General features: G+C 58.1%; 6 protein-coding genes and 1 non-coding gene across 7 annotated transcripts; 5 read left to right on the plus strand and 2 right to left on the minus strand.

Annotated features, from left to right (window-relative positions):
• Positions 1-118: 118 nt before the first annotated feature.
• BJ171DRAFT_520213 (uncharacterized protein) lies at positions 119-1,706 on the plus strand. Its single transcript, XM_053112417.1, has 6 exons — positions 119-341; positions 520-604; positions 853-986; positions 1,214-1,255; positions 1,405-1,420; positions 1,538-1,706. The coding sequence occupies exons 1-6, from the start codon at positions 339-341 to the stop codon at positions 1,582-1,584; spliced, it is 327 nt and encodes a 108-aa protein (XP_052963072.1). The 5' UTR covers positions 119-338; the 3' UTR covers positions 1,585-1,706.
• A 354-nt stretch (positions 1,707-2,060) lies between these two features.
• BJ171DRAFT_t254 lies at positions 2,061-2,132 on the plus strand. The gene has a single exon. It is a non-coding gene; the product is annotated as a tRNA-Asp (tRNA).
• A 405-nt stretch (positions 2,133-2,537) lies between these two features.
• Positions 2,538-5,736, minus strand: BJ171DRAFT_428163 (P-loop containing nucleoside triphosphate hydrolase protein; the record flags this gene model as incomplete). Its single annotated transcript, XM_053107847.1, has 6 exons — positions 2,538-3,254; positions 3,477-4,408; positions 4,552-4,646; positions 4,704-4,880; positions 5,091-5,152; positions 5,638-5,736. 6 exons carry the CDS (start codon positions 5,734-5,736, stop codon positions 2,538-2,540), a joined length of 2,082 nt encoding a protein of 693 aa, XP_052963073.1.
• Positions 5,737-6,559: 823 nt separating this feature from the next.
• Positions 6,560-9,198, plus strand: BJ171DRAFT_520222 (Arp2/3 complex, 34 kd subunit p34-Arc-domain-containing protein). Its single transcript, XM_053112418.1, has 6 exons — positions 6,560-6,702; positions 6,995-7,251; positions 7,841-8,067; positions 8,231-8,366; positions 8,574-8,781; positions 8,896-9,198. Exons 1-6 carry the CDS (start codon positions 6,641-6,643, stop codon positions 8,921-8,923), a joined length of 918 nt encoding a protein of 305 aa, XP_052963074.1. The 5' UTR covers positions 6,560-6,640; the 3' UTR covers positions 8,924-9,198.
• An 809-nt stretch (positions 9,199-10,007) lies between these two features.
• BJ171DRAFT_585738 (Bestrophin, RFP-TM, chloride channel-domain-containing protein) lies at positions 10,008-12,728 on the plus strand (the record flags this gene model as incomplete). Its single annotated transcript, XM_053114378.1, has 10 exons — positions 10,008-10,062; positions 10,146-10,281; positions 10,457-10,569; positions 10,728-10,790; positions 10,972-11,010; positions 11,155-11,209; positions 11,322-11,753; positions 11,958-12,033; positions 12,169-12,273; positions 12,456-12,728. The coding sequence occupies 10 exons, from the start codon at positions 10,008-10,010 to the stop codon at positions 12,726-12,728; spliced, it is 1,347 nt and encodes a 448-aa protein (XP_052963075.1).
• Positions 12,729-13,235: 507 nt separating this feature from the next.
• On the minus strand, positions 13,236-14,826 carry BJ171DRAFT_223854 (SURF4 family-domain-containing protein). Its single transcript, XM_053106519.1, has 5 exons — positions 14,720-14,826; positions 13,888-14,592; positions 13,740-13,754; positions 13,452-13,528; positions 13,236-13,338 (listed from the first exon to the last, which is right to left on the minus strand). Exons 2-5 carry the CDS (start codon positions 14,586-14,588, stop codon positions 13,301-13,303), a joined length of 831 nt encoding a protein of 276 aa, XP_052963076.1. The 5' UTR covers positions 14,589-14,592; positions 14,720-14,826; the 3' UTR covers positions 13,236-13,300.
• Positions 14,827-15,856: 1,030 nt separating this feature from the next.
• BJ171DRAFT_428142 (DNA-directed RNA polymerase) lies at positions 15,857-16,350 on the plus strand (the record flags this gene model as incomplete). The annotated part of the gene is made up of 2 exons (XM_053107845.1): positions 15,857-16,017; positions 16,131-16,350. 2 exons carry the CDS (start codon positions 15,857-15,859, stop codon positions 16,348-16,350), a joined length of 381 nt encoding a protein of 126 aa, XP_052963077.1.
• Positions 16,351-17,949: the final 1,599 nt, after the last annotated feature.

The following is a 17,949-nucleotide window of genomic DNA, read 5'->3' on the forward strand; positions in this document are numbered from 1 at the left end:
TCCCCCGGACCCGGTGGCCGTCGCCGAGCAGCAGCAGCAGCAGCAGCAGCAGCAACAGCTTGGCCCAGTTCATGCTCGGGGCCGATGCTGATTGAGCTTGCTGTGTCGCCCTGTGGCCAAGGCCCGTTCGAATCGGGACGACCAGCGCACACGCCCAGGCGGCATCGGCCTATCGCTCTTGAGCCTGGTCGCATCCGCCATCGCCGTCGCCCATCAAGCGTCAACGCCATCCATCAGCGCTGCTCCGCTACCGATCCCGCTACCGATCCTGCCGCCTCTTCTCCCCTCTGTCTGCTGCAGCGCACCTCTCCCTCGCTTGTCTATTTTCACAAGCAACGATGGTAAATAGGCAACTGTCTCGGCCTGGATTCGCATTCGCTCGTCTCTTCCTGCTGTTCCATCGACACCCGGAGCCACTTCTTGCTGGTCCGCTATCCGCCCATCGCTTGACCGTCGATGGCGCCGCGTCGCAACTCTGACTGAGCCGACGGTCCCGCATGTATCTCGCTCGCTCGATAGTCCGGCATTTCCAAGGACTACCAGAAGGAATACAACGAGATGGAGGCCACCATCAACCGCCTCCAGGCCCACAAGGGCGTCCAGGGTAATGCGACGTGGCTCGCACGCTTATCTGCAGACGACCGGGACCGAGCGGCAAAGGGGGCGATTGAGTATGTCGAGATAATGGACCGCCGTCGCCGTCGCCGTCGCCCAAGACAGAGACCGGCGTTCCAAACCAGCCTCTCGACCGGCTGTCCGTCGGCTCGCAATACCCTCGATGCTGCTCTCCAACGGAGCCGATTCGATGTTCGGACCATTCTGACTCCTCCCCTCTTGGACGACCAACGACAGGTATCGTCATCGCAAACCATGAGGGCTCCGTTATCCGCTCGACCCTCGACAACATCCAAACGCAGCAATACTCGACCCTGGTGACCCAGCTGGCTTCAAAAGCCAAGGGCGTCGTGCGAGATCTTGACCCCGAGGTGGGTGGATGATCATCTTTTCTTCTCCCCCCCCTCCGAGCAGCACCAGAGTCTCGAGTCCGGGTGGCTGCTTCGAATCGCTGGACCGCATGATACGGACGGCAGATGCATGATACGGACGGCAGATGCATGATACGGACGGCAGATGCATGAATCGCATCCGATCGGGTTTGGCGGCCCTTTGCCCCCACGATACTCACGGATTGGCTTCTCGTCATGCGATCCAGGACGACCTCACCTTCCTCAGAATTCGCTCAAAGAAGCATGAGGTGAGGCTCCCCCCCCCATGCGGCTTACCGTCGAGGAGAGAGTGTCCTGGCATCCTTGTAATATGTGCACCCTCGCTGACCATCACTGACACGCCTGCGCCCCTGCATCGCTTCAACAATCCCTGCGTCTGCCTGACGGTGCAATCCAGATCATGGTCGCCGAGAGTAAGTCGCCATCCCACGTCCTGATCGCGGTTGCCGGATGTGTCTCGGTTGCTGCAGGGGGGTTGTAGACCTCCCTCGGCGCACAATGCTTATACATGGCCTTACCTTGCCTTGCAGCCAAGTCCTATCTCCTGATTGTCATCCAGAACCCTCACGAACTGTGAGCCATCGTTTGGCTTTTCACCTGATCATACATGCGAACCGACGCATCTCTCCAAGCCAATCGGGCGATCCTTGCCCGTCCCGGCAGCAAGAGCGACCTTTGTCCCTCCCTCCCTCCCTCCCTCCCGCAACCTCTTCCCCTCGATTCTCTCCTGCAGTTTGCTCTTTTGTGTGCCCGTGCCGTTTCCAAGCCGTCGATATACAGTGATGCCACTCTGAAGGGCGACATGATGATTGATCAGCACGCTAGATCTGAGAGGTGTCCAATTTCAGCGATCGCTCGGGTCGCCAGCGGCCCGAGGGTGGCTGTGGTATCCGTGCATCTTCTCATTCAACGCACTCGCTTGGGCTGTCAATGATTTATCAATGGCCATGTATGAAGGGTGGTTGCGGTGGATTTTGTTGTGATTTATCGTTGGTTTGGAGGAATATACTAGGCTTCATAATGTAAGACGAGATAATTTCAACAAGTAACAATTCCCAAATAGTATAGTGGCTAGTACTCCCGCCTGTCACGCGGGCGACCAGGGTTCGATTCCCTGTTTGGGAGATGTGATTCTTTTTGCAAATCTGCTGCAGCGTTCTGTCATTTTCACTGTTTCGCCGTCCGTGCCTCATCGTAACAGCTCTGTCGCGAGATATATGGTTGGCCCCATTGTTATCAACGAGTCGGCCGCACGACTGGTCGAATATCCGCTCCATTGCCCAGTTGGATTGGTTCAGATCGGGCCGAGCGAAGGTCATGGCCGGTGCGACACTCTCATACAACAAATCGATCAGAAAAAAAAGCTGTGTGTCCCGATTGTTTTTATATTGAATCAAAGCTCTTCTGCACATTTTCCATTTCAGGCATCAGATACAGCCCTTGCGACGGCATCCAATGATGGTGGCAGTTCGCAGTCCAAGGGCAGCCACGAAAGCCATCGCAGCATAATCAGGAGCATCGTCAGGACTTTCACAGCGCCTGGACGATCTTGCCGACACACTTCATGCGTCCATCGCGGAACAGGATCATACTGTCGGTGCCCATCCACTCGGGCTCGTTCAGGAATCGAAGTCGGACTCGCACCTTGTCGCCCGACTTGAGAGTGTTGCTGGTGGACGATTCAAGGGCGGCATGTTTGGCTGGCTGTGGTGGTTTGGCGGGCGGGGCCGCGGTGGCAGAGGGATTTGTCGCCATAGTCGAGACATCTTGACCCAATGTCTTCGTTTTCACTGCTGCTGCTGCTGCACCACCACCAGCAGCAGCGGCGGTGGACTTGGCAAATTTTCCTGGCGGCGCGGTGTCTCGACCGGTCGTGAATTGCTCAACGATCTCGACCAGCCTCGCACTCTGCTGGATCGAGCGACAGTATACAATGCCCTGGGTTCCTATGTGGAGCCGGCCGGGCGCATAGAGAATGTGCAGGTCGGCGATAAACTCGAGTGAGGCGCGGGGCACGGGATAGTGGCCCTGGGCGTTGGCGACCGACTCGAGGATAACCATTCCCTTCCGCACCTTGAACGCCGGTGTGGTGTGCTTCTCAGCGCCGTCGAACGCGAGGAACTCTGGGGTCGAGTAGCGGTTCTTGATCTTTCGTTGGTCCGTCTTGGGTCTCGACAGAGGAGTCAGAGACGCAGACTTTGTCATCGCGGGGATTCTCCTCTTGCTGACAACCAAGTCGGCTTTGGGCTGCCGGGGCTCTTGGAGTGGGAGTTCACCGAGAGGGCGCTCCATCGGCACAGATCCGTCAGGTGCGTCGGTGGTGGCTTTGCCCGACGGAAGCGTGGATGCAGAGTCATAGCCAGCTGGATCGTTGGAGGTGCGTTGATTCGCGTCGCCAGCTCTCGCTGGATTCTCCTCATGCCGTTGAAGCTCCGCATCTCGTTGGCGAACAACGCCAGCATCTCCGACGATGTGGACGGCAAAGGTGGCCGCCTGTCCAGCTTGGACGTGGCTGACGGGGCATCGCTGGCGATGTGCGCCCACCAGCAGGACCCTGTAGAACTTGCCTTTGTGGGGACCAATGTAGTATTGCGAGAGGAACGAGAGCGGGCCGCGCAGCTGGACACGGCCGTTGACGGCGATGCCGCCCACAACCTGCCCGACGTCCGGAACATCGTAGTAGTCATCGATTTGGAACACAAACGGCAGATCCGCCTTCTTGTCCAGTTGGGTCTCCTTTCCGGGCGCTGGGCTGGTCGTGCCTGGCTTCTTGAGCAGATTGAGGAACTCTGCCACGAGGTGCAGATTCTCGCCCGTGACGCTCGAGGTCAGGAAGACCGGGATGATCTTGGAGCTGTCAAAGTTGGCGGCTGCGGAGCAAACGTCGTCTTTGGTCTGGATCACAAAGGGCACCCGTCGAACCCCGGGCGACTTGAGGAGCTGGAACAGGGCGTTCATCGTTCGAGTGAGCTGTTCTATGGTTGCAATGTCGACCTTTGTGATGACGATGAACAGTGGGACCTTCAGAATCATGGCCATGCCAAAGTGGTCGCGAGAGATCTCGGGGAGGCCGCTGGCACTGGCACTGATGATGAGGCAGGCATAGTGCGGGGCATGTCCGGTGAGTCCAGCCAGGGTGGTTCGCTGGTACTTTGGGTGGCCGCAAGTGTCGAGGAAGGTCACGACCTTGGAGGCAATCTCGCAGATCTGCTCCCACCGGGTAATGTTGGTAGTGGCGTAGTTGAGAAGTTCCCCCGAGGCCGTGAATCCAATGATCTGCTGGGAGAGGGACGACGTGCGGCCAGTCTGGATTTCGTGGCGATGACGCAGGAGATTCAGCCGGGCTTTTCCGTTGCCATTGTCAGCCTCGCCGTGCGTCAGCACTCCCAAAAGCGTTGATTCTACGTATGCCGGAGGAATTGGTGTGGGTGCCGCGTTGTGTGAGTGACATGTTCTGGGTCATATCGTTGATGGCGCTGGGACATCACCGCCGAGACATCACCGCCAAAGCCGGGGGAATGAACATGGAGGAGAAACAACTCACTTCCAGCGTCGGCCGCTCCAATGATGGCCACTCGGATCTCCAGAAAGTGATGCTGATCGACCAGACACTTTCTAACAAGCACCTCGGCGATCATCCTGGGCTCATCTCCGTCATCCGAAGCCTCAATGAGGTTCCTGGACTTTTGAGATAACCGGATGGCGGTGGGCACGGGACGCTCGCGGATCAGCGAGATTTCAGCCGAAAGAGACTGGCTCATCATCCTGAGAGTCGCGATGGTCTGGTCCATATCGGCTCTGGTCAGACCGACAAGCTCTCCGTTGTCGGCGACTCCGATTTCGTACATGGCCTCGCCGTGGCCCTCGGAGAGTCTGAAATGGGATGGAGTGGGTAGGGTGGTCGTTGCACATTCAAACAATGAAGGACAGATGGCCAGGCAACGATGTTGGCATTGGGGAATGTGTTTGGTGTCAGTGCGATCATCGAGGCAGTCCGTGAATGCATGATCGGCAAGGTGCGGCCAACGGAGGGAGATTGGACTTGAGCCTCTGCACCCGGGGGGTTGTGCTGCCAGGCCATACCTCCACTTCATCTGGGTGATGAGGTGCTGTACCCGCTCCGGCGACGGGTCAATCAACTTGAGCTATTTCGTTTCGATCGTGGCAGTGCCATTGAGCGGGGAGATTCATCGAAAGCGGATGTGGTTCCGACGACGGCGTTGTGGATGTGAAGCGACGGAGCGAGAGAGCCCAAGAGTCGTGCAGGTGAGTATCCAGTCTCAAATCAAGATCAATCGATATCCCAACGAGCTGGTGTCCTCTGGCTCAGGATTCCTTGTCGCGAGAAGCCTATTGCATATGCAGCAATGATAGGGACCAGGGGTGGTCGAAACGGGTACTATCCATGATGCTCGACTGATTTCAAGAGCGGCTCGAGACGGGTTTCAAGGTCGATCTGAGACCGATTCCCACAGACGCAACGTGTGTCGAGAGCAGCCGGACTTGGTGTCCAGGGGGCGTTGCCCAGGGTGCTCTGCACCCTGGACATCCTGATGTCCGGTTATGCACAAGATCGCACCTCCATGGAGGCTGGTCGGGCTGAATCTCCGACGAAGGGACGACGCCTTACCTTGTACTCGACGTTTCCTTCCTCGACCTCGGCGGGGAGGTGGTGCGCATGCGGACTGTGTCGTCCCAAGAAGGAGCTGGAGTATATCCGGTCCTCCATAACGGGCGGGATGCTTGTGCTTGTGCTTGTGCTTGTGTTTGTGTTTGTGCGATGGAGAGTGTGGGGTGATTCCGCTGTTTCGATTGCAGCGGGGAGAGAGGCAGAAGCCGGGAATTGGAATGTAAAGCTATGAGGCAGAGCCAGGGAAGCGATTCAATGGTGGGCACAATGAGGTCAACGAAGCGGACAACGAAGAACAGAACAACTTGGACGGCTCGCTACCGAGCCTTGTAGAGGGATGAGGGTGGGAAGGATCGAGAGGCAGCCCGGAGAGGGAAAGACCAGGCCAGAGGCAAGGAAGCGGTGCGCACTTGAGCAGAGGCGAGGAGGGGACGATGCTGGCGGACGACGGGCACATGCATGCGTGCGTGCGTGCGTGCATGCTCGGCAGACACACCTGGTGCTGCTGAACACGATGCCTGGGCCGTGGACGGCGGTGCGTGGGAGGGGATGAGCGCTGCGGCCGAGGTGGATTGCCGGAGCAGGTCGCTGGTGAGGGTCGGAGTGTTCGATTGTCGGTGCGGTCTGAGCAGAAATACGACCGAAAGGCTTGGCCGGCAAGCGATTCGATTGGTCGGGAAAGTGCTGCGCACCGTGACGGCGGTGGCGGCGATCCGTCCTGGCTGCGCCCCCGGCTGGAGTGCGGGTCGAGTGTGGGTCGAGTGTGGCTGCAGTGTGGCTGCAGTGCGGCTGCAGTGCGGATCAATCGAGTCGACCCGCACTCGACCCACACTCGACCCGCACTCGACCCGCACTCGACCCGCCCTTTCTCGGCGTTCGCCCAGGAGGCCCTGTCGATGCGTCGATCGCCAGCCAGCCCTGTCTTCTTGGCTCGCATCTCCACCCTTCCTCCCTCTCCTCCCTCCCCTCCTCCTCCTCCTCCGCGTACCTGGCCGCCGCAGACATGATTATCCTCGAGTACCAGAACAAGATCATCGAAGAGACCTTCAGGGAGCATCTGTCGAGGTGAGCCGCTGTCTCATGTCTCGTCTTTGTCGGTCTCGGTCCGCAGCTTCCCATCTCTGCCTGGACGGACCTTGCAACGGAGCGGGCGTCGCTGTGCTCTCTATCGCCTCTGAGCCTGTTCGCGGACATGCTCTGTATTTGTGGCTATCGCTGAAGCACTCACCCGCCATCTTCTGTCTCCTACGCCCGAACGCTCGCGGTCATGACCTTTCGTTTCGTGTGCGGATGGTCCCGCCTGATTCTCGACAACTGCTCGCCGGCTCCTGCCACTCTCTCGCACACCAACGATCAGCGAAGACTCGGAACAGCTGGACCGTCTCAGCCTCAGCTTTGCCGACTTTGACGGCGTCACCTACCTCCTGACTCGGCTGAAGGAGTCCAAGTCGGTGCTGACCCTCTCGATGTCGATGCAATGCTTCCGAGAGCTGCTGAGCTACGGCGCCGAAAACGTCCTTGCGCGAGCCTATGGAAAGTATCTTGTCAACCCCGAGTCTGGATACGATATCACCCTCAAGTTTGACGCCCAGCTCATGTCGCCCGAGGAGAAAGGTAGTGCTGCATCCGATTCGTCTCTGGCCTCGAAAGTGCCGATTCTCCTCGCTCTTGGCGCTCTTGGCGCTGGTAGCTTCTTTGGGCCGTTGTGATGCACATACTGCTGGCCATCCGGTTCGGTCGTGCCTCCAAACATTGGCCGGGGGATGGCTTGGTATGGTATCTGGAGTGGCATATAGAATGGCATATGGAGTGGCATGCCATCAGCAAGTGCGATCTGGATTCAGCCGATGCGCGAGCCAATGCACGAGTCAAGTGTCGACAGGATGGCCAGACATGCGCAAATTCTTGTGTTGGTAGAGTGGCTGCAACGCGCAAAGGCTCAGGCATCCAAAAAACATCGGCACGATTCCGCCAACTGATGTCGCCCGTGGCCAGCGAACCAAGGCGACCAGCTCCAGACTCGTCTCCCTCATCGTCGCCACCATCGATGCTATCGTCATGGCGTTCTTGGAGCAGGGACTGATGCAAGCCGTGATCCGGTGGCATATCCGTGCTCGCCGTCGTTTCGAGTCCCTGTGTCTGGTTATTCACAGAGCCAAGTCGCTAACGTACTGGCCGTCACGGATTACGTCGCGTCCACCAGACCAGGTCTTGAAGAGTGCACCTCTCTTGAAGCGCAACGTCCTGGCTGCCCCCTTCGAGGTTGCTTTCGATGCCCAGACTCGAGGCGAGGAAACCCCGCTGATGCAGATCAACTACCGTGATGAGGAGGCCATCTACATCAAGGGCTCTCCCGACCGCGTCACTGTGGTCTTCTCGACGGTCTTCAAGGAGGAGACGGACAAGATCTTTGGCAAGGTCTTCCTCCAGGTACGTGCGATGCGACGATGGGCATATCCGATCCGGGCCGGGTGGTCCGCAGAAAGTCGGAGCGAACCCCTGGGTACCTGCATCGTCCCTGTGCCTTGGTTCTGCTGCAATGTACCGATACCCACATTCTTGTCGTCTGTGTCTCCGTGCCCGGCCTCCCCAGGAATTCGTCGATGCACGCCGTCAGCCCTCGACCCAGAATGCGCCCCAGGTTCTGTACAGCGCACGCGCTCCTCCGCTCGAGATCCGCGATGTGCCCGGCCTGCGCGACTCTGACGACATCGGCTATGTTACCTTCGGTAAGCTGACATGGGCGTCTCCAGCAACGTTCACGCAATGACCCAGCGAGCGTGGACGACACTTTGATTCGATCACAGCGGGCTTGCCAAAGTGGATCGAGAACACAGCGCCCTGTCTGCCCGATCCGAGGCACACACTTCCCTGTCGTGCAGTCAGGAAGATTGGATCGATTTGACGTTCTTCTGATTCTCGGTGCGGCACATCAGTCCTCTTCCCCCGCCATTTTGCCAGCAATGTGCGCGAGGAGACCATCTCTCGCATCCAGATCTTCCGCGACTATCTGCACTACCACATCAAGTGCTCCAAGTCGTACATGCACTCGAGACTCCGTACCCGAGTCGACTCGTTCCTCAAGGTCCTGAACCGGGCCAAGCCCGAAAAGCCCGAGGACCAGAAGGAGAAGAAGACCATCAGGTGAGCGCCCCCGGTGCTGTTCAAGCCGTCTCTCTGCAGCGTTCAATGGCCCGGCATGGCTGTTACAGGCTCCGTGCTAACATTCCCGTCGTGCTGTGCATCTGCGCCCTGCAGTGGTCGAACCTTCCGCCGTGCCGCATAAGGTCGACGCCTGTTTGGGATCGTGTGTCGACCAGCTCCTCTTCTTTTTGACCAGCTTTTCCGGACGATTCTGGCGGTGTCAATCCGGGAAGGACCAGCCTTTGACTTTCCAGTCGGGTCGGCACTGCGCCAGCGAAATACACCGCTGCCGTGGAATCCATCACCGGGCTTTGGATATCGCCCACCGCTTCTGCCCCGCGGTGGATTTTGATCTTTCGCTGGGGCGTCTGCTCCAAGCGGCGGCGAGATGCTGGGGAAGATTGCCAGACGGCATTGGGACGGTGGTGCATCGCGGACGCCAGAGCGGAAGGGGGATGTATCCGTACCGGTCACAAGGAGTGCTTGACCCCCTTTGTCGCCCCCCTCTCCTCGCTTTGCCTGCTTTGCTTCCCGAGCTGCCTTGCTTCTTGAGCACTGCATTCTCGTGGCCTCCAACACTCGAGTATCCCACCGTTGTCGCCGCAACACCATCTTCACAGCACCATCGTCACAGCACCATCATCACAGCTCCATCGTCACAGCCATAGTCGCCATAACGTTATCGTCCTCGCAACGACGTGCGTCACGGCTGTTGGCCTCTTTGTCCGCGGGCACACCACTCGCCGTCGATCCATGGTGTGTTTGTGGCCTGCCGGCCTTGTCGGCACCCATCCGCATTGGCTCGATCGATTGTATCCGAGCACCCACAGACCCAAGCACTCCTTTGCTTTGGGTGCTTGGTCGTTTGCCCGACACGCGGGGCCGACACGGCGGGCCGTGTTGTTTGCGACATGTCCCCAAACAACACACAATCACCCAGCGCCGTTGTCCTCCGGCAGCAAGCGGCGGCGGCTTGACCCTTGATGCATCTGGCGCACGAAGCCTCTGTCCGTGCCGTCGCATGCCACAGCGACGCCTTTGCCGCGGCCGATCACCGGGCCGGCGCTGTGCCCCTCCCCCAAACTCAAACTCTATATATACCGGCCGGCCCTGTTGCTTGCCCGTTCTCATGCCCTGCATCGACCTCAGGTCACCCAGAACCACACCACACCACACCGCGAGCACCGATTGCGGCTGTCCCCTCCCGCAAACCAAGCCCCTCAACTATGAAGTCCTTCCGCACCTCCCTCCCCGACCCCCACGACGATCTCTGGCAGTACTGTATCGCAAGCCGCTCTCGTTTGCATAAAACCTGCTGGCGCTCTGGCCGTCCCAGCCGGGCTGCCCTCGTCCATCGATTCCAGACCCAAACCTTCCTGGTGGCGACGCCACGATCGTCTCTGTATCCTGTCGCTCACACAATCGTGCTCTCCTGTACATGCCATCGACCTTGGAAAACTTCAGGCCCGACCAGAATGACGGCCTCGCCATCTGGTTCCGGTGAGTCCAAGCGAGCCTGTAGCCTCCGTGTCCTGTGTCGATGGGGGCGGGATGATCTGGGCAGCATTCCATGCCAGCATCCCAAGGTCTGCACGAGACATGTCGACCACACGCTGATATGCAATCTCCACCTGGCTTATGCCTTTGCCATGCTTCTGCTTTCCGTGATTGCCAGGCTCCGCGGCTCTGTCATCTGGAAGGTTTTGCCTCAGATTCTGTTTGTGACGTTGTGGGGTGCCCTCTGGACTGCCCTGTACATCCTCTTGAAGTGGCCCGGCTTGAGCGCCTGTGAGTATGAGATGGGCCCGTCGTCTGGCTGGCAATGGCCAACTCCTCCAGCCTGGTCGCTATCTCAACGGGGCGCACGTCCTTTGCATCGACACCGCTCGCCGACCGAGACGGTGGGCCGCTGCTGATCAACGACCTGTTTGCCTGTTCCGCTGCAGCCTTGATCCCGGTTCTCTCTATCGTTGTGGGTCTTTTGCTGGTCTTCCGCACCAACGCTGCCTGTAAGTCATGCGAGCCAACGCAATTCTGCCGACAACCGCTCGTATTGGTTGCCATGTTGTACATTGCTCCTCACTGTGCGCTTCGGGCTTGGTACATGTTGTAGCTGGGGGGATTTGTGTGCTACGATGCTGCTTCCTCACTCACATTGCGTCCCACCTATCTCAACGACTGGCCATGCAGATGACCGTTTCTACGAAGGCCGTCGCCTGTGGGCCCAACGTGCGTCTTGCCATCCAAGCCTGCCGTCCTGTCTCCGTCGATGCCCACTGTTATCGCTGCGCGACTTGTTCGCCATGGTCCTTGGCTGCCACAACTGACATGTCCCTCCTGTCTCGCTCTCCTTCTGTCGCTGTCTCTGCATAGTGGGAAGCGTCTGCAAGAACACCGCTCGCATGATCTGGTGCAATTGTCCTGACGAGTAAGTGCTGCTTGCTGTTGGTGGCGGCGGTGCCTTGCCTCGTAATCACTTTGGACTGCCTCGCTCGTCCCCACGACTCTTATTCCGCCCTTCGTTCCTTTTCGATTGGCAGGACCGATGAGCAAAAGGTCCTCAAGCGTGTCGCCCTCCGTCTCGTCATTGCCTTCCCCATCGCCGTCAAGAACCATCTGCGCATGGATCACGACATCGACCACGACAACCTCTCGAGCTTCCTCCCTCCGCTGCCCGAGTTTAGCCACGGTGCTGCTCGCGATCGCAAGAACTATTTGCAGATCGTCAAGACCGGCAGCGGCCTCAACCTCCTGGGCACGGACGAGTCTCAGAGCGTCCGAACCGGCAGCCGCGCCTCCATGATCCAGGGCTCGCCCGAGACCAAGTCGCAGGCGACGTTCCCTCCCAAGAAGGACCTCCACTACTACAACTATGCCTGCGGCTGCGTTCCGATTCCCTTGGAGATCACGGGTCTCCTCTGCGGCTATGGCAACTTTTGCGGCAAGGGCGACGCCATCTCGGCCAATGTCTCGTAAGTGTGCTTCCATATTGCAATTGCTTCTGTTGGATCTCGGGTCACCAATGTGACGACGACGGCGGCGGTCTTGCCTGTTCTGTTTCGGTATGTCCCGCCGACCGACCGAGAGTGCCACTACTTGCGAAGCAAGCCATGTGGCACGGTGCGCTCGCTCACTCGCTCGCTGACTTGCACCCACGCACTTGTAATCGCTGGCAGTACGATGATCGGTATCCAGAACGATATGCAGCGCATTCTCTCGACGCCGGTGCCCGTGGTTTACAACTTGCACTTGGTGAGTTTCATATGGCACATCCTAACCGAACGATCGATTGATCGAGGAAAGGGAATGCTCTACCCTCGGGCGCATGCAGCCCTTGCTGTAATCCTTGCTGCGACCCTAACCCAGGCTGCACCTTCCGTTTGTCAGAAACACACCATCCTGCTCTACCTGCTCACCCTGCCCTTCCAGCTGGTCGCAAGTCTTGGATGGTACATGATTCCCGCCATGTTCGTCTTTGCCTTCACCCTCCTGGTACGTATTCCCTTTGCCCGCACGCCTCCAGTGCCCCCACGATCCTGCATCAGCTTGGGTTACATTGTGTCTGTGGCCAGGCCAGGCCAGCTCGGGCAATATGCACAGGCCACATTGGACTGTGATCAAGCGCCATCCTGACCCCGCCGACACATCCGATTCCATGCCCATTGCTCCACCAGGGTATCGAGGGTATCGGTGCCGAAATCGAGAACCCCTTCGGTCTCGACAAGACGGATCTTCCTCTCGAGCGCTTCTGCAAGTCCATCCGCGAGGAAATCGAGACGATGATCGATCGTCCTCCCCCCAAGGCCAAGGAGTGGCTGCCCTTCCTCAAGAAGCACGAGACCCACGCCCAAGACGACGCCTCGCACGGATACGTCAAGCCCTCGCATCAGGGCGACATCATCGTGGATGTCCACGACCACGGCGAGCACAGCCACAGCCACGCTTGAGAGGGAGGAGGCTTCGCTCCGACAGTCGCCCACCATGTCGAGCGGGCTTTGGGCTGTTGAAGAGACACATAGATGATTGGGCCAGAATCAGGGTGGTTTGTGCATGTGTATGCCGTCAAGACATGCCCACGTCTGCATCAATGCAGCATGCTTGTTGTGTCGACGCAAGAGATGCTCGGGAATGTCCAGCAGCCCAACATCAATATCATTATCAATATCAATATCAATGTCAATGGCAATTGACTAAATCAAGCGAAGAGGATGCATTTTGCGGCGCAATGGTTGACGGGAGGGGGGGGGACGAAACAGCGATGAAAGTCGATGGCGTTCCTGCTGACGTTGGCCACTCAAATACGTGCGACATATATTCAGAGCCAAAACGCAGGCTGTCCGTTTTGCAAATAATAAGAACATCAACATCATCCACTCGGCTGGTATTGTGACTAGACCGACTCAAGGTCCCCATAGACGCTTGAAGGACTCGGGCCTCTCCCTCCTTCTATGACAGCGACAGGGGCCGGCCGGCAACGAAGGGAGAGAGAGGTTGCCTGACAGCCACGCGAATCGATCGATTAATAGTCCTTCTTCTTCTCGTCCATCGAGAGTCCACCTGGAGCAGTAAGGAAAGGCGGAGGAGAAACGATCAGATCAGCACGACCAGTCCACTGTGTTGCCTGCAGGATATCAAAGATCGCAAGCTGCGGGCGGGGATGCGATGCTTACCGGGGCCAAGATTGACGAGGAGAAGGAAACCACCCATGATAGACAGGGTCTGGAAAAAGTCGTATTTTTGGAAGTCCCTGTGGAGACGATCATGACGATGGAGGTGGAGGTGGAGGGCGGGAGCGGGTTGATGATATGTTAGCCATTGGCACTGCGACTGGCACTGCGTGATATCCCACTGATCTCGTCAGATCGATGCTCCTTTGTTGCCATGGCTGCCACGGCGTTGTCGATCGTGTGCTCCAAGACACGGCAAGACAGCAGTCCAGTCTCGGATCCAAAACTTACTTTTGCGGGTGGTTGCTGTGGACGTCACAGACAGCCACAAATGGGACAAAGATGAATGGATCAGATGAGGTGCAAATGGGGAGCTTGGGCCGGTGTGCACTGTGGGACGACATAGCGGCGACAGGGGAAGAGCGGAGAAGGCACTTACTGGTGAAGGTTCCACCAGTTGTTCAGGAAAAAGTTGCTGATGGACAGGAAGGTGATCAGGATCCACGCAGACCACTTGGCCTTGAAGCCGACAACGACCATGATGCAGCCGATGCCCGAGACGATCGAGACCAGGATTCTCAGAGGCGTCAGCTCGCCGCCAAAGATGAAGCTGAGGAACAAAAAGACCAGGAGGACGCGGCCGGCCAGGAGAATATACTCTCCCTGCTGGACAACGTTCACGTTCAGCAGGGCGCCGTCGTACGAGTTCTTTTTTCGGCCGCTGTTCGTGAGAGAGGCATCGGCCAGGAGCATCAGCAGGCCGCCGATGACGGAGATGTTGCGGAAGAGGAAGTTCATGTCAAAGATCAGGCCATAGCCGATGGCTTGGGAGACGACGACAAAGAACAGGGCGCCGACGGCGATCTTGGTCTGGAATTTCGCAATCGCCATGAAGGACGAGACCACCATCAGAGCGACGTTGAGCACCAGGAAGGCCTCGGCGGTGATCCAGGGAAAGCCGCGATGTCGCTGCAGGTAGAACAGCTGGTCGCTCCACTGCGAGATGATGCGCAGCGAGTCCTCGAGGAATGTGACGACCAGCAGGAAGCGGGCGATGACCGGAAGCCAAGGCTTCAGCGGGGTTGAGAACGACTCGAGAGTCTCTTCGAATTTGGAGAGGAAGCCGGTTGCCTTTTCCATGTTTCTGGATGCAGGTTGGATCGACGGACGAGTCAGCCGGGGAGAGCGATGAGCCATCGCGCCCGAAAGGGAGGCAAAGAGGCGGCTGCAGCCAGCGGCCACACCAAATCTGGGCACAGCCGAGAGATTACCTTGCTGGAGGGAGGGGAGTGAAAGGCCCGACGAGCAGCAGAGGATCAACAGAGGATGAGTAGAGGATGGCTGAGGACGAGCAGCAGATGAAGCCGAGAAGAGACGAGCCGAAAGCCGAACGACGCCGCGATCAAAACGGGGCTTCCTCGCAGAAGCGCCGGCGAGAAGCGAGGCGAGACCGGCGACCGAGGCTGGCAGCGCCGCACACACACTGCGGCACTGCGACAACGGCGGCCGAGCTTTGGACTGCCACTGCTGCTGGTGCTGTTGCTGTTGCTGTTGCTGTTGCTGTTGCTGTTGCTGTTGCTGGTGCTGGTGCTGGGCGAGAGCAACAAGGCAGAGCGTGGGACAGAAAGCATCGTTCTGCATGCATCAGCGGCCATCATCCGCTGTTCGGCAAGTGCCCCAGCAAGTGCCCTGGCAAGCAGCGAGCTTCCTGATCGAGCGATGCTGCTGTGAGGGATGATCCAGCTGCCAGACTCAAACTCTGCTGCCGTCCGAGGAGCATCCTAGACTCGCTCCAGTCCACGGAGCTGTTCTCGCCAGTACTGCCGTCTGTGGGAACTGAGACCCGCAGAACGAGCGAGCCGGCAAAGGGGAAGTGGAGCTGTTTCCTTTTCGGGCTGTGCCTGTCGTTGCAGACGAAGAGTCATTTTCCCATTGGCTGGGGGCTGGCGAGGCGCACGTGGTCGCACAGAAGCAAGAGGAAAGGGAAAGGGGAAAGCGGCTGCCTTGCGTCTTGCGGCGTGTGCTGCGCTTGCATTTTTTTTGGATCTGGCATCCAAGTCCGGTTCGGCTTGATCAGGATCTGACCCGCATCAGCACCAGCATCCGCACCATCAGCACCAGCACCAGCGCCAGCAAACACCGCCCAACATGTCTATGGTAGAGCCCCAAGCCGAGACCACCGGCGCCCCCTCCACCGAAGGCCCCAAAGTCGAGATTGTCGGTATCAGACCCGCGCATGTCCAGTGTTGCCCTCGGCATTGCTGCTGGATGGCCGCTCGCACAGCGTTTGCGCCATCGAACTCAGTGATCCATCAGCGGTGGACATCATTGCAAATGCCCATCAACACCAGCGCCGGCACGGATTTCTGCCACAGAGAGCCGCCGCATTTGGGACCCGGGCAGTCCCCATGCATTCCCGACACCATCGATACATCGCTGACCTCCATCTCCGGCAAACTTCCTGCTCACAGATCCAAACCGACTTTGAGGATCCGACCTCGGCCACTTTTGTCATTCGCGATGAGGATCACACGCTGGGCAACGCACTGCGGTGGATGGTCATGAAAAAGTACGCCGGTCATAGCGCACTATCGCTGCAGCATTGAGCAACGGCTTCGCATCGGCAGGTTGTCCGGCTCGCCTGCTGACTCGTTCCGCTCATCTCTGGTGCATTTCTCGCAGCCCCGCCGTCAACTATTGTGGATACGCCATCCCCCATCCCTCCGAGTTCAAAATCAACTTCCGCATCCAGACCGACGGCTCGATAACCGCCCTCGACGCCCTCAACCAAGGCCTCGACGACCTCGTCGCGATGGCCGAGCACATCAGCTCGTCATTCAAGCAGAAAGTGGACGAGCAAACCTATACCATTTCTGAGGACGCACTTCCTGTTACTTGGTAGACTGCAGACTCGGTGCTGCTTTCGAGGTCTTGGATCCACACGCCATTTCGCCCAGCCGATGCAAGCAACCCGGCTTCGCTGTCGTTCGGCCAGAGCACGCTCCAACAAGGGACAAATGGAGCCGCACCGAGACAGGAGTGCTGCAGCATTCCACAGCAACTTCTCTGTAGAGTCTGAATGCATCCATCGGCAAGATCATTTCCATATCTGCTCGGCAATACATTACACGTCCATGAAAAAACGGGACACCCTTGATTTTGGTCGTTGACCGAATATGTTGTTACCAACACCATCGCGCGCTGGCCATGACCATTCTGTGATGCGGTGCAATACCATCATCCATAGCCTGAGAAAAGTTGCCTGTGTCCAAGGGCACCATCGATCGCTGGCACTCCGAGACCAGTGTGCGGGTCGATTGTGGAGACCGGAGAGCGACCGGTGGTGTTCACTCGGAGGCTGCCGAAGCGATCTGGTGTATTTCTTATGGCATAGTTGGATGCATGCCATCACATACTACGCTGACATGAGATCGTGAGGGTGTCCCATTTCCCCCGTGAGTAAAGTTTACGAGCCCACGCTGTGTGAGTACTCTCACACTAATTGCTACAGCCGTGGATGCATCAGACACAGATGCCCCAGGGGGCCGGAAGCGTCGAGCGTATCGCTCGTGCAGTAATCAACAGCACCTCATTGCGCCGCAGTTGGACTCTGTGTTTCTGAGTTGGATATTCCCGCGAGAGGACATCCACCAGTGAGGTAGACTATCGCGCTCGTCGCCACGGGAGGGGTGACGTCAGTGGCATCCGACCTTGGACGCTTTTGGGGATCCAAGGGTCTGACGTAGCTGATCGGGGTCGTAGCTGGTGGTCTCGTCGATACCGGAGTTGTAGTCGGCCCAGAGGTCTTGGTCAGTCCAGCTCGTGGGATGGAGCGTTGGCCTCCACCACAAACATCGCTCCTCTGTTAAGCTCGAATCTTTCACACGCAGGATTGCGTCCTCAGCCATGGGATTTGTTGGGTGGTATGCCGATGTGCCAGTGGCTGAGGACGTTCTCTTCAGCCCAACGAACGTCACGGCATTCTCATGCTTGCTGGGCATCACGATGATCTACTGGATTGCCAGGTATAAAAGCCTGGCGAACCGATGCGGCCAAGCGAGCACATCGCGCTGATGGCCGAGATCGAGTTAGCGAATGACTGCGTGCTGAGGAAAGAAGAAAGGTCTGCTTTGGATCAGCCTCCCTAACCGCTCTCCACGTCCGCAGCGTTTGTGGACTCTTGTATTTTCGAGACGACCCCTTGATCGAAAGTCGAGAATTCTCGCTGATCTTCACAGGGTCGATGGGTGGCTTCTGCTTGGCAACAGGTCAGTCTCGATGCCGGCGGATCCAAGTCGAGCCAACTAAACCGAGCCAGAGCCAGAATAGCCGCCCACTGCTCGCACCGCTGTCGTCTAACCATAAGTTTTGGACTGGAATCATTTCCTCTACCCGCGCAGTGATGCTCGTTGGTATGATTCGGCCGATAGAATGCGAGACGCTGCTGTTCTTGTGCATCATTGGCGAGGTAAGATCGCGCTCAGCACGATTCCCACATGTC

This window comes from Polychytrium aggregatum, assembly GCF_025602895.1.
Source record: "Polychytrium aggregatum strain JEL109 chromosome Unknown BJ171scaffold_44, whole genome shotgun sequence".
Lineage (NCBI taxonomy): Eukaryota > Fungi > Chytridiomycota > Chytridiomycetes > Polychytriales > Polychytrium > Polychytrium aggregatum.